General features: G+C 43.8%; 1 protein-coding gene across 2 annotated transcripts in view; it reads right to left on the bottom strand.

The window, feature by feature from the left end:
- The window catches only part of LOC128695331 (neuron navigator 2-like), a 1,199,990-nt gene that overhangs the window by 903,635 nt on the left and 281,284 nt on the right, over positions 1-15,071 (bottom strand). The window contains exon 1 of one of the 2 annotated variants that reach the window (XM_053785832.2): positions 5,392-6,023. The exons of the other annotated variant lie outside the window; for it this stretch is intronic. Within the exon in view, the coding sequence (XP_053641807.2) occupies positions 5,392-5,481 (90 nt within the window). The 5' untranslated portion in view covers positions 5,482-6,023. Of the gene's footprint in view, positions 1-5,391; positions 6,024-15,071 lie in introns of those variants that run through there. 2 annotated transcript variants of the gene reach the window in all.

The following is a 15,071-nucleotide window of genomic DNA, read 5'->3' as shown; positions in this document are numbered from 1 at the left end:
TCTATGTGTTGTTTGAAAGCATCCCAGTCAGCGTTCTTGTAGGAGAATGAAGGTGTGGTTGGAATGAGGATAGGGTTGGAGGAGATGTGTAAGATGACTGGGATGTGATCAGAGCCTGTAATAGGGCCAGGTGAGATGTAATGTTGAAATAGAGAGCTGGCTCGGTTTGCCAGAATGATGTCTGGTTTGCCTTGGCCCGTGTGGTTGAAGAAGGTATTGAAGTCTGGGCCAAGATGAATTAGGTGTTTATGGTTTGTGAAGTTGAGTAATTGGTGACCAAGTTGGTTGTTACTGGTGTGATGAAAGGCAGTGTGTTTGGCATTCATGTCAGCTAGTAGGTAAGTTGGTGTGTTGGTGTAGTTGAAGACTAAGGAGAGGTCGTGTATGTTGAGAGTAGTGTTTGGGCGAGCATAGGTGGTGAAAAAGATAAAGGGGCCAAGGTGGGTGTGTATTCTGACCGCAAGACAGTGTTGGTGAATAAAAGGGATTGGGAGAAATTCATGTTTTATGTTGGAATTGACAAGGATGGCAACCCCATCGTGGGGATCATAGGGGGACTGTAGTGCAGTATAACCATAATGGCGGATACATTGAGGGGCTTTGAGGCAGGTACTGTTTAGCAAAACAATATCTGGCCTCTCTGCTTCAAGGAGCTCGGCCAGTAGGTGTCTAATTGTAAAGTAAGATCGTACGTTGAACTGAATCGCCTTAAACGTGATTTAATGGTTTCGTCTTAGCAAAGTTAATGTCGGGGGAGGAGTTTGGATTAAAGCCCGTGATAGTGGTGCCATCAGTGGATGTGTGTTTGTAGGTGCTACGGACCCGTTTCCTGGAGGGGGAGGAAGAGATGGATCTGTTTTTATGTTCTTTGGTCTGTCTGTTAGAAGTTGGGGTAGGTTTAGGTTTGAGTGGATTTTGTCTGGAGGAGGTGGAGTTGGACCTGGATGAGGTTTTGGTTGTGGTGGAGTGGGCGAAGGTGGATGCAGAGGAAGTGGAAGTTTTGGTAAGCTGTGAGGAAGTGGAAGCTTTGGAAGGGGATGAAGTGGGTAAGGAAGTGGGGGGAGGGGTGGTCGTAGCAGTAGGGGTGTTGGTGGGAGGTGTAGAAGTAGTGAAGAGAGGTAGTGGAGGAGGAGAGCTGGTGGGAGTAGGAAGTGGGGGGGTGGGAGAGAGGAAGGAGTGAGAGGTTGTAGGAGGCTTGGAAGAGAAGCAGGAAGGAGGGATAATTAAAGAGGGAAGATTGTTAGCAGACAAGATTAGGTTAAGGACATGTGAGTAGTCTGATTGGTAAGCTTGTGAGATTACCATCGCAGAGTGGGCAGCAGTGGCAAGTTGACAGTTAGTTTTGTAGTCTAGTGTGGGTGTAGAAGGAGAAGTGCTTGTAGTCTGTGTGTTGGTGTTTGATGTGTGTAGAGTAGAAGAGGTAGACCAAGTGCGTGGGGAGGCCCAGGCATTGGGGGTAGGGGAGGGAGGTGTGGAAGGGGAGGGAGGTAAGGAAGGGGAGGGAGGAGCAGGGAAGGGGTTGGGGAGGGAGGGAGGTTGGTTTGCTCTGAGGGAGGAATGTGCTTTCTAGAAGGGCAGGAATTTGCAACTGCAGTGTGTGACCCGCCGCAGTTAGAACATTTAAGAGGGAGGTTGCAAGTATTCCAGAAGTGGCCAGTTGCTGAACATCTGGAGCAGACTTGTGTAGATGTGCATGTGTTTTTGTCGTGGCCGAATTTGTAGCATTTAAGACATTGTGTGATTGGGTGGAAGTTCGGAGTGAAGAGAGCGTTTGGAGGAATGCGGATGGTCTTGGCAAAGATTCCTTGACTGAAGAGTGTAGAGGCGTCAGCAGGAGTAGAACAGCGTATTTTGAGAATGGTAGAGTTTTCTGGTCTGTAAATATCGTCAACAGAGACTTTGTTCTTAGTACTGATATCTTTTATTAAGTCTTCTTTGTCTGTGTCATAGGCTGTCAGGAGAGACTAGTCTACGTGTTTAGCAATGACTGTGCTTTTGGCACGGTGCTCAGGAGTCCAAATAATGGTGAAGCCTGCGTTGAGAAGTTTTTGTCTGGTATCGCTTGAGGTGTACGCTTCGTAGGAATGTTTGTCAAGAAGGAGTTTGAAGCCTGAGTTGGTTTTGAAGACTTTAAGTTGAGGTGCACCAGTGATCTGATATAATAAATTTTCCGGACAGATAGTGGCATCAGGATTAGAGAATTTGAGATTTAGCGAGAAGGAATTGGATTTAGTAGAAGCAGAGGCAGGTGTGGGAGGTTGGGGGAGAGTGGAAGGGGGGTGGGAGGTGGAAGGCAACGAAGGCATCGTCTAATTACGAAAAGATGTAATTGGAGGTGACAATCGGCCAAAAAGTGAGAGTACTCAGCTAGGCAAGTACGTGTAAGTAGACACACGTACTTGCCTGGCGCAGGACACTGAGGAGGTGAACTGTAGCTTGATGGAGCACTGTATATCCTGAGTGGTGGCGAGACTGGCTGTATGGCGTGCAGTCAACAGGCGAAGAGAATTCAGGCAGCAAGAGGCTTCCTGCCCTTCGGTCGGCAACCACCGACGCACCAATCCTGATGGTGGAGAGGAAGACGAAGGTCCAGCAAGCACTACTCAAAGCACTACTCAACACGGGATAATTTCGAGAGAGGCGAGATCGTCGATGTGTTAGGTAAGCACACGTCACCACTCCAGCTAAGTCGCTTGATCGCTTCTCCAACACACAGAGGTAGGAAGACATTATATATAGGCGGAGAGTGAGGTGTGACGCACGTGACCTGAGGAATGTCATAAGAACATAAGAATGGAGGAACACTGTAGAAGGCTTACTGGCCCATGCGAGGCAGGTCCTTATCAAAAACAACCTCTGCCTATGATGAGGACGGGTAGACGATGAAATCACGTGACTCCTGTGTTGCTGGGTTGGTGCTGCTTTAGTATCATGTATGCCAATGTTTTTGAAATTTTGTAGTTTCCAGTGTTGCGTTCTATAGTGTCCGTGACGGCGATTAGTGAGGCTTCTAGGCACCGTCGGCGTCTGAGGTCTGGTTCAGTGAGAACGAGTTGTGCCTCATTCCAGTTCATCAAATGCCCCGTGGAGTCTCTGTGGAGGACACATGCGTACCTTACATCGTCTCTGTTAGAGGCATTTCGATGCTCATTCAGGCGGACTGCAAGATCTCTGCCTGTCTCGCCTACATATTTCTTGGGACAGAACCCACAGGGAATAGAGTAGACGCCTGCTGTAGAAGTTAGAGGTGTGGGGCTGCGTTTCGTAGTGAGGTCTTTGATAGATGATGTGTTTATGGTGGAAACGTTGATGTTACTCATAGCAAGTGCCCTGCGAGTATTCGTGGCAACATCGCCACATGGGAGTACTATGAACTGTTTAGGGGGCTGTTCCATGGGCGGTTTGTTGAGGATAGCTTGTGCCTTGAGTCTGCAATCTCGGATGAAGAAAGATGGAAACTGAAGACGTGTAAAGGCTTGTGTTATGTAAGTGCATTCTTCTTCTAGAAAACAAGGGCTGGAGATGCGAAGAGCTCTCAAGAAGAAGCCAATGAGGACTCCTCTCTTAGTGCGGGTGTCTTGGTGTGAATAAAAGTGTATAAGATCGTCCTTGTTGGTAGGTTTTCTATACACTTTGAAGAGAAGTTTGTCACTGTCGGGAGATCTGCACAGTAGAACGTCGAGGAAAGGAAGTTTGCCATCATTTTCGAGTTCAAGTGTAAACTTTATTGATGGTTCAACTGCATTGATCTTATTGAGAAGGGCCTGGATATTGAGACGTCTCGGATAGAAAACTTGTCGGTATTTATTACCAAGGTTTATACCATTAGCAAATATAAATGAGGTCGTGGTGCATGTTTGTTGGGGTGATTTTGTTAACATCAGTAGTTGTGAGTCTGGAGGGGCCACTAGCTGTGCCTCCAGTCCAATAAGGCTCCAAGGTGAACTATTTTGTTTATTTCTTTCCATTTTCTTTCTTCGTTTCCTACAACTAAAAAATCAATTTGAGTGGGGTTGTCGTAACTACTGTAACTACTATGATTTGTCTGCTGTGTCATGTCTGCGTTACAGGTCTCCATTTGTGATCCAACAATTCTCTCCCACCTGCTATCATTTAGAACCACGGTTCGAATCGCCGTAAATTCTGCTTTTTCACTGGCAGTCATCTATTATGATTTAACTCGAATTCGTATATTATGTAAGACAATTGTAAACACCTAAAACTTGTGTAATTGTACTTGTTTGTGACTGTACCTAAATATATTTACTGACAGTATTATATAGCTAGTCATAAAAATGAAGTGTGATAGACAAGAAGCCACCTGACGAAAGAGTAATGTTTCTTGGAGAGAAATGGTATACAATGAAAATAAGAGACAAATGCAGTTCAATGGAATCCTTTTCCGATAACATTTCAGCCACACACTGGTCTTTAATAAGTTACAGATTTGCTGATGTGTTTGTGACCCGATAAAATCCACTGTGTGGGTGAAATGTTAATTAAGGCTCGTATCATACTGCATTTGTCTTTTTTTTTTTTTTTTTGACTCGGGTGGCCTGGTGGTTAACGCTCTCGCTTCACACGGTGAGGGCCTGGGTTCGATTCCCAACCAGAGTAGAAACATTGGACGTGTTTCTTTCCACCTGTTGTCTATGTTCCCCATCAGTAAAATGGGTACCTGGGTGTTAGTCGACTGGTGTGGGTCGCATCCTGGGACACTGACCTAAGGAGGCCTGGTCACAGACCGGGCCGCGGGGGCGTTGACCCCCGGAACTCTCTCCAGGTAAACTCCAGGTACATTAGACTTCACCGCCAACGCGGCTAGTTTATTGTGCGCCCCATATCCATCCTGTGGACGGTAGCTCAAGACTGTATGGATACACAAAGGACTAAGAACTAAGCCCCAAAACGGTTAAGAGGATTACACTTCAATTTATATCTACGACTGTCTTATCTGTTGCAGGCAGATTTAGGATACTTGCTTAATAATCCATATATCTTCTTTTCACTGATAAGATACCGTGATATGTCACATAGGTTATTATACTGTCTATTTGTTAACCCACGAGGGCAATAATTTAACTGTCTCAGCTAAGTCTAGACCAGACTTGAAAAATTATCATAACAATATTAATGCAGAAGCGCTAAACCCGGAAGGATCATACAGCGCTCATGTTCATGGGAATTAATCGGGTCTGATTTAAAGGAAAGGTAGTTCCAATTCCTTGGAGCAAGAGTCCTTCACTACCATCACCATTAAAGGAAAGTTTAAAAGACACCTTCACCGTACAATCCAGGAAACGCCCCTAAAAGTAAAAAAAAAAAAATTTAAAAACGTCGGGAAACGCATCCACTCCCCCTCCCACGTGCCGGAAGGAAGTATGGACTTACCTGCGTAATGGACTTGTGGCTCTTCGCCTGATGCACTTTATGCAGGTCGTCGGTAGAGCCATCAGACTGTGTGGCGCGTATGCACGCCATCACTCGTGCTCTTACGTTAACCTTCCTTCTACTTGCATCCTCTCACAGGTCTAAAGAATTATTCCTCTGACTTGATAATAAACAATAACTTGTGGTGGTGTGCCTGATGGCCTCTTTCCCTTCACACTCTTGTAATTAACTTGATAATGACAAATGACATTTCACTATTTTCCTAAGGTTTACTCAGGGAAAGTGATGAGGGAAGATGGGTGCCACGGTGGAGGGAAGATGGGTGCCACGGTGGAGGGAAGATGGGTGCCAGGAGAGAAGATGGGTGACAGTGGGAGGTAAAATGGGTGCCAGGGAGGAGGGTAGTTGGGTGCCAGGGAGAGGGAAGATTGGTACCAGGGTGGACAGATGGGTGTTAGGGGAAGGGAAGATGGGTGCCAGGGAGAGGGAAGATGGGTGCTAGGGCGAGGAAGATGGGTGCCAGAGGTGGGAAGATGGGTGCTAGGGGGAGGGAAGATGGGTGCCATGGGAGGGAAGATGGGTGCCAGGGAGAGGGAAGATGGGTGCTAGGGTGAGGAAGATGGGTGCCAGAGGTGGGAAGATGGGTGCCAGAGGTGGGAAGATGGGTGCTAGGGGGAGGGAAGATGGGTGCCATGGGAGGGAAGATGGGTGCCAGGGTGGAAGGTAGATGAGTGCCAGGGTGGAGGGTAGATGGGTGCCAAGGTGAAGGGTAAATGGGTGCTAGGGTGAGGGTAGATGGATGCCCAGAGGGTGGGTAAGTGGGGTGTGTAGGTGGGCTGGAACACCCTGGAGGGTGGCAGGTAACGTCTACAAGTCTGGTGTACCTGCAGGGATACCACCCTACACAGAGGCAACTTCTTTCAACTCAACTTTCCTGTCTAGTTTCCAGACGTCTGCTCTTAATTTCAATTACCTGTGATGTTGTATTTCTAATTTTTCCTTTTTTCAAGCGTCATATTCCGTCCCAAGTCAATTGTAAATAATATTTTAAAGTCTTTTCCTATGACCTCTCACTTATGTACCACGACACTATATTTGTTTTCTTGTTAAAAAGACCCACTTGCAAATATTTAACACGGTTATAATACATTACTAAGTGACTTGTATGTCAACACCAAGTCCTAGATGCAAAGTCCTTTTCGCTTAGTAATTTATTGTCTTAGTTTTCACTAAGAGAAATATGAGGTCAAGTTTTTTGGGTAATTGAGCTCGTTCTTAGAGTTTATTTTTTACATTACATTAATGACTAGACTTGTTAAGCCTGAACAACAGTTAATACACTTAAAATCGATTGCAATAACACAAGGATTACCAATTGATGAGTTTTCTATCACTTCTCTCTCGCTGGGTCTGTCTAGCGTGCAGCAAGCAAGGGGAGCTACAGCCCCGCCTGACACACGTGCCCATGCCACACTGCCCACATTTCCTTCTCAATTTTTGGACCTTTGAGAGGTGGTGCAAACTATCTCACCGGCGTGTAGACTCGTACTGCACCCCACGTGTTTTGACCTCCAATAATCCTAAAAAATATAAAACTTTCTTTCGTATAGTCTCCCGAACCACATTTAAACTGAATAGCTGGAAGAAATATTCATATAAATATATACTTTTTTCCATAGGTAAATAGAGAAGTCAACGTACTTAGTTTCTCGTACGTGTGGCAGCGGCACAGATGAGGGTTCCCCGTGTGCGGCAACCAGAGGCACGTTTACGCTGAGGTTAATTTTAAACTTATGAATTGATATACGCGTGAGCTCCCTTCTCTCACAAAAGCGATCTTGCTTCATATTTAGAGCAAACACGTCTGAAGACAAAAGAATCATTCCCTGTTACCGGGAAACAAGAGTTCATATAGAGGCTTAAACTTTCCGGTAAGTAGTTTCCTTCCGTGTCCCGGTGTTGTACTGGTGAACTACCGGCCCCGGTACAAGGAACACCATTGCCACTAATATGAATTACCATGTACTGGAAATTATCTTGGAGTTAAGGACAGAGGGACGAATTAATATACACTAGCTGGAATTCCTAAGAGGATGGATATGCAGTGGGCGGGAGGGAGGGAATGGAGAGTAGGGATAAGCAAGGCCGCCGCCCTGCCTCCATCTCTTCCTTCCCGCCCATCCCTAGAACCCCACCCCCTAATAAAAGCCCACGCCCACATCCCCACCCCCACTCTACCAATGCTCACAACCCCCCACTGTCACAAACCACGACACTGACCACATCCCCACTATAGCCCCTCCTTCCTGTTACATCCCACGGGCTCAGGTAACAAACCTGTCAAACACCCCTCACTGTGCGTCACCCCTCTCCCCATCCTTCCCTCCCTCCCTCCCTCCCTTCCACCCTTCTCTCTCTCTCTGTAATAATAATAATAATAATAATAATAATAATAATATCTTCATTTACTACAAGTACATGTACAAGGTATACAGGCCTAGCTGACAACAATGACATACTACTATATAGAAAGCCCCTTGTTATGCTCCGCATGTCGGGCAAATTAGGTCAGTGTCCCAGGATGCGACCCATACCAGTCGACTAACACCCAGGTACCCATTTTACTGATGGGGAACATAGACAACAGGTGGAAAGAAACACGCCCAATGTTTCTACTCTGGCTGGTAATCGAACCCAGGCCCTCGCCGTGTGAAGCCAGAGCGTTAGCCACCAGGTCACCAAACACACACACACACACACACACACACACACACACACCACAGGGGAAGACCTCCCAGGAAATGGGCAAGCATCCATCACAGCTTCCGCTGATCCTTAGCCTCACAGCTGCATCACGACACTGAATGCAACTCTAATGAAAACTCTGATGGTGAGACTTAAGTCTGCCACTACCTATCTGAGCATACAAGCTTGTCTGAACTCTCCAGATGACACTGTGTCATTACATTCAAAGTGTCATTTATGGCACTGTGTTATTAGATTTAAGGTATCATCGGTGAAAACTGTCATAATCATTTAAACATCTCTTAGGAGCTCTATGTACAAACAAGTTATAACCAACACAGGTACAAACAGAAAGACTGTGATACCTGGCCGTAAGATGGATCACCAATAGACGAAGTCATAGAGTACTAAAGGCAAACACCAAAAATAGTTTTTTCAGTACTCGTATATTCCCACCACTAATATTTACAACAGATCAGTCAAGTAGGCACAGAGAGAGAGAGAGAGAGAGAGAGAGAGAGAGAGAGAGAGAGAGAGAGAGAGAAACACTGCCAGCGGCTCAGATTTATACAAGAGAAACCACTTGGATTCCCAACAACTGCACAACCCAGGGCAACAGGGGTTTAGAGCAAGTCGATCCTGCCTCTCAACTACTGGACCACTATGGCACGGTTTTGGAGGCAATGGAGGGAAAAACAGAATGCAGATGTGGTTTACCCAGATTCTACAAACATAATTATGTAGCAGTGCACAAAATGTGTGCTAAAGGAATAACTGGAAAATTAGGGAGATGGAACTTTAACTTTCTAACGAATAGAACACAAAAAGTAATGGTAAACTGAGTTAAGTCCAAGGGTGTCACAGTGAAAAGCTATTCCAAAAAGTACAGTACTCGCCCCCATCCATTCCTCATTATCATATCCCGGTCATGACAGAAATATAAACAACAGCTCAGTGTCTTCTACTGTAACTAGTACTAGAATCTGCATGAGAGTCATCCACTGAGGACACGGTAAATCTCCAAGCGGATATAAACCAAGTTTTCCAGTGGACCCCGGAAAAAAATATGATGTTCAGCGAGGACAAATTTTTGTTAATCCATTATGGAAAACTTGAAATAAAAGCTATAGAGAATTTAAAACAAACTATAACCACACAATAGAGCGAAAAACTAATGTGAAGGATTTAGGATGATAATGTCAAAGGTTCTCACCTTCAAGGACACAACATTGTCACTATCACATCTGCGAGGAAAATGACATAATGGATAATGAGAACTTTCAAAACAAGCGATGCCATGCCAGTGAATATCCTCTAAGTCACTTATTCTCTCTAGACTATAATACTAAAGGTATAACAGCGCCATTCAAAGCAGGTGAAATAGTAGATCTAGAGAATGTACAGAGAACCTTTACTACACTTATTAGTTCAGTCAAGCACCTTAATTGCTGGGAACATTTTAAATCTCTTGACTTGTACTCCCTGGAACACAAGCAAGAAAGATGCATCATAATCTACACGTGGAAAATCCTAAAGGGGCTGGTCCCAGATCTGCACAGAAATTACCCCCTTCGGAAGCAAAAGACTACGCAATAAAACATACCCCCAATACAAAGCATGGGAGCCATGAGTACACTAAAACACAATAAATGTCCAGGGCCCAAGACTATTCAACAGACTTCCATCATACATAATGGGAATTGCCAATGGACCCGCGATTGTCAAAAGGGAACTCGACAGATACCTAACGTCAGTGCCCAATCAGCTGTGCTGTGGTTTGTACGTTGGAATGCGTGCGGCCAGCAGTAACAGTTTGGTTGATCAGGCCCTGATCCACCGGGAGGCCTGGTCGAAGACCGGGCCATAGGGGCGTTCACCCATAGACCATCCTCTAGGTAAATACCAGGTACATAGGTAGGTAGTATATGTAATCAGCCAGAGCAAGTGAGAGACTGACCTCCAGACCTGGAAGTAGTTGTAACGTCAACTCAACTGGAGTTCGACCCCTCGCCCTGATTGGCTGACACTTATAACTGGCACCTATTCACAGTCCCCGATGACTTCACATCAATGAATTACCGGGCTCTGGCTGATTACAGAGTAAATGTAATATGTGGTTGTGTGATGCACACTGAATAAAGATGACATACTCGGTGACAATACACGGGTTCAAAAATTTCTACAATTAGAAACTATGAAGAAAGTAAATTTATGGGTAAAACTTTCTGACTGGCAGATTTAACTAATTCTATATATATCAACGATTTTTTTTATATCTTTTATGGGGGTACTTTATCTCCCAGGAGAATAACATTTTCTTCTGTCGGAGCTCTTAAGTCATACGACGACCTATTTGGGGAAGCTTTAGGTAAGACCGTAAGGTTTTCCCTGGTTTTTCCCCTCCACTCTATAAAAAAATAGAGCATATCATGAGATGAATAACAGGTTTCTTTCTTTTCTCTCTCTCTCTCTCTCGCTTGTGCCTATGCAGTACAAACGAAATGTGATTTCACATTAACTGCTAGAGCTTTTCATATATATTCACAGTATTCTAAGTCTTCATTCCGAATTTGAATTTATACATTTTTTATTTTCTGAATGTTTTTTAACAATTTCTTCATAAATTCTTAAGAGGGATAAACAGTTGTATAAATTATTACATCCTCCAGAACCAAAAATTACTGTTAAACAAACAGTTCATTATTTTCCAATAACATTCATAATTGTAGCTGTTACAAGAATTTTATACTCCAGGTGTGAGTTAGAGTTGTATTTAATCCTAAATATATTTCATAACGTCTCTAAGTTCAAAGATGTTATACCTGTTGAATTATAGTCCTCTGTAGTCTACAGACTACAGAGGACTGTAATTCATTGTGAGTGAAACGTATAATAAAGTTTCTTAAAGATTAGTGTGTCTTTGAATGACCAGATTTAACTTTATATTGCCAATATGGTTTGAGCTTTACTCGCGTCAGAATTCTCAGTGTACGGAGTACATACATTTCGTGGATGAATAAAAGATTCCAATCCCATTCGCCTATCGCCATTCTTGCACCAACTCTATAAGGGAGAACAAAGGGGTTTTGCGAATACAATTTCAGAATCAGATTCTCATCTAGGGCTGCGAGGCGGGTCGGTTGGGGGTAAGCAACAACAATACCCAGTTGCTGTAGCCAGAGGAAATGTTCAATAATTCAGTACCCCCTTTCCCTCCCACACAGCCATGCTTTTAAAGTTCTTTTCCTAGCCCCCTAGCTTTCACGATGTTGTGGCTCTTTTCTATCCTAGCCCCTTGCCACCCGCATCCCTGATGTCGATGCCCTCACCTAGCCTAACACCAACGATGCTGAGGTCCTGTGTTCCTGACCCCACACATACATGTCGTTGACCCACTCCTTTCTTAGTTCCTAGCTACACATCGCCGCTGTTAACACCCTCATATCGTAGCCCCTTGCTACCTACTCTTTCCTATCCTAGCCATATCGACATACTATTCAGTTTGATAACCAGTAATGACATGGTAGGGGGGGGGGAAGGAGGGGTAGTCAGCGTTTGCTTCCATTCCAACAATTTAAGATATTGGATTCGCCTCAAAATTTCACTGTCATCCTGACGTATATCGTGAAGGTTCGTCAAATGTCTCAAGTCAAAGAGTCACGCAAAGCCTCAATATAGAATTTTGATCTAGTTCTAGAAAATTAGAACGTGCAATGTCGATGAATAAAGACATGTGAAACATCTGGTTATCTTTATTATGAAGATGTCTCCATAATAACGATGCCCAGGTGTTGTACATGTGTCTTAGTCATCAACTTATCCATATTGTAAACCATTAATATGAATGTACAATATTATTGTATTCACAGGAAATCGCTAAACCCGTAAGGGTCATTACAGCTCCTGGCGAATGACAGGAATGGGAGAGGGCGAAGGGGAAGGGAAGGAGTCAGGCTTAAACAGATGTAGGCAAGTGGTAACAATTTATTTTCCAATAAGACACATTAGATATACAGTTTCGTACATATAAGGAGAACCTGCTATTCGGAGTACGGCTTGCAACCATCTTCCATAAAACCATTCCTATGACAAACCGTAAAATAATTGTTAAATTAATGATTTTGAAAACCGACAAGTAAATGAATAAGGTACTTGGGCAACACTTGCGTATCAATTATTACCAGTGTATAAATGTTTACACTATAGATACCCAGTTGTTGCACAAGTATCCAATTCAAACAGTAAACAAGCCAGGTGCAAGTGTCGTACTGGCGACAAGAGTGAACAAGACAAGTTGAAGAAGCTTACATTGGGACAATATTTTTTTCTTGACTTGACAATGCTCCACACAGCGAAACGTTATCCTAAGCAGAGCTTATTCTGCAACTTGTGTTTCCCTCGCAAATGGTAAAAAATACAATACATACAACTGGCGGAGTCTCTTTCTCATATTAGCAACTCCTATGTCCAATACACTGTTATTATTAATATGAAGGTCTGTGAGGCTCTCGTTTACATCGCCTTCCACCACCGTTTGACTGCAACCTGAAAACAAATAATAGCGGCACTGCTGTTTATCTGTGCCAGGATGTGACTGTGTCTGACCACGATTTAGGAACTTTGTGTAACGTAGGGTCCTGCACAATTTGCATGAAAAGACGTATTTCCGACAAGTGTGAAGACGAGGATTAATGTTGCTGTGCAAACTTTTACTGGCCCCCGTGGGCCATTAGCGCTCCTGCAGTGGTCCTCTGTTCTCGTTTCTCAGACTTCCTCCATTACTACTACTACTACTATAATTATTTGTTCACGAACACTGTACTCTGCCCTCCTTCTTTCACTACTACTACTGCTACTACCACCACTACTATTACTACAATATTACTATTTCCTCCTCCCACTTAACATCTCCCGTCCACAGCCGCCCCCCACCCCTCGTATATATTCTGGATCTCTTCCCATCGCGCTTCTCTGTATGACTACATAATGGTACAAGTCGGACCGAAACGTCGTCATAAAGTATCCTGCATGCGAGCCTTCACAGACGCAGTCTTGTCGAAGCATCCCTTATACAAAACTTTCCTAATATGAAACTTAGTCCTGGCTTTGTCTCTGGAGACGCCTTCCTTTCTTATTTCATTATCAAATGCTCCGAACTTCAGAACACTCGTGACTTGACCTGATTTTTTTCTTCTCCTCTCCCTACCTCTTCTCCTTTCCTATTTTTTTCTCTGTCTTCCTTTCTCCTGCCTAGGTGTGTTCTGTCCTTCAGTTCCCCCCTCCCCCCTATGTTATTGGTCCCACCCCTGTAGGCCATTAAGCTTTCCTGCAGTGCTCCTTTTTCTTGCCCTTTCAACTTCTATTACTATTAATCCATTACTACTACTACTGACTCGCTTCACTCCCTTTTCTGTCTACCACTACTTGTCTTCTATCCTCCTTCGTGGAGATAGTGACCCTGACACTTTTTCTGCTATTAAAATCGTGGAGAAGGCGACGTTGGCACCGAGCCACAACAGAGAGAAATAATATAAAATACCGACAGGATGGAAACAGACACTTAAGTGCAATGATCCTTTACTGACAAAATTTCATCCACATAGTGGAACTTATCAAAACACTTGACAAAGTTGAAATGCTTGGGCGAAACTAAGCCTCGACATTGAAAGTACACAATTTTGTAGCTGATGTAGTTGAAGTTCTGACAAAAATCGAGAACCAAAACTTAGTCATTGTACTTGCATATAAGCCACCGGATGTAACTTCCCAATACTTCAAAGAACAACTGTCAAAAATTGACTCCTGTTTGGATAACTTTCCAGCCCCATCCTCAAACATCATGCTGCTTGGTGATTTCAATCTAAGACACACAACACACCTTAAGTCAGCAGATAGCGGAGCCAACAAGACTGGAGAAGACACATATGCAACAGTTAGGTATCTTTATTTCGAAACGTTTCGCCTACACAGTAGGCTTCTTCAGTCGAGTACAGAAAAGTTGATAGAAGCAGAAGATACTTGAAGACGATGTAATCAGTCCATCACCCTTAAAGTTTTGAGGTGCAAGACTGGAGAACACATTCGACCTTATTATTACAAATAATGAGGACCTGGTAAGGAATATAGCAATATCAAAAACAACAAATTCTGATCACAATCTAATCAAAGTCCAAACTTGCATGCACAGAAGTCCTGATCGGCAAGATGCATACAGTTATGAGGGTACCTTTACCAAATTCAACTTCAACAACAAGAACATCATCTGAGATCAGGTAAACTATGCCCTAAATGAAACATGCTGGGAGGATATCTTAAATTACATGGACCCTAACCAATGCCTCGAAAAGATCACCCTCCTGGTAGCTGAAGTATGTTCAAGGTATATTCTTCTAAGACAAAAGAAAAGAAGTAAATCAGAGAGTGAGAGACGCTTCCTCTACAGGAGAAGACGAAGAATCATTGAGCTCCTCAAGAATGCCAGATTATCTGATACACGGAAGGAAGTGCTAACCAGGGAAGTGGAAAATATTGAGTTAAAATTAAAGGACTCATACAGGATCCAGGAGAGACATGGGGAGTTAAAAGCGATTATTGAAATTGAAAGAAATTCGAAATATTTCTTTTCATATGCCAAAAGCAAGTCAAAAACCACTTCTAGTATAGGGCCCCTGCTCAGTCAAGAAGGATCCTACACAGAGGACAACAAAGAAATGAGCGAGATACTGAAATCGCAGTATGACTCAGTGTTCAGCGAGCCACTAACCAGTTTAAAGATAGACAATTCAATTTTTTTTTCATGAATGAGCCTCAAAACCCTGCCAATGTATGCCAGATTTATGACATAACCCTAACTCCACTAGACTTTGAGAAAGCCATCGACGACATGCCCATGCACTCAGCTCCACGCCCCGACTCGTGGAACTCGCTGTTCATTA

The sequence above is a fragment of the Cherax quadricarinatus genome, chromosome 50 (assembly GCF_038502225.1).
Source record: "Cherax quadricarinatus isolate ZL_2023a chromosome 50, ASM3850222v1, whole genome shotgun sequence".
In the NCBI taxonomy this organism is placed as follows: domain Eukaryota; kingdom Metazoa; phylum Arthropoda; class Malacostraca; order Decapoda; family Parastacidae; genus Cherax; species Cherax quadricarinatus.
This window is presented reverse-complemented; position numbering and strand designations above follow the sequence as displayed.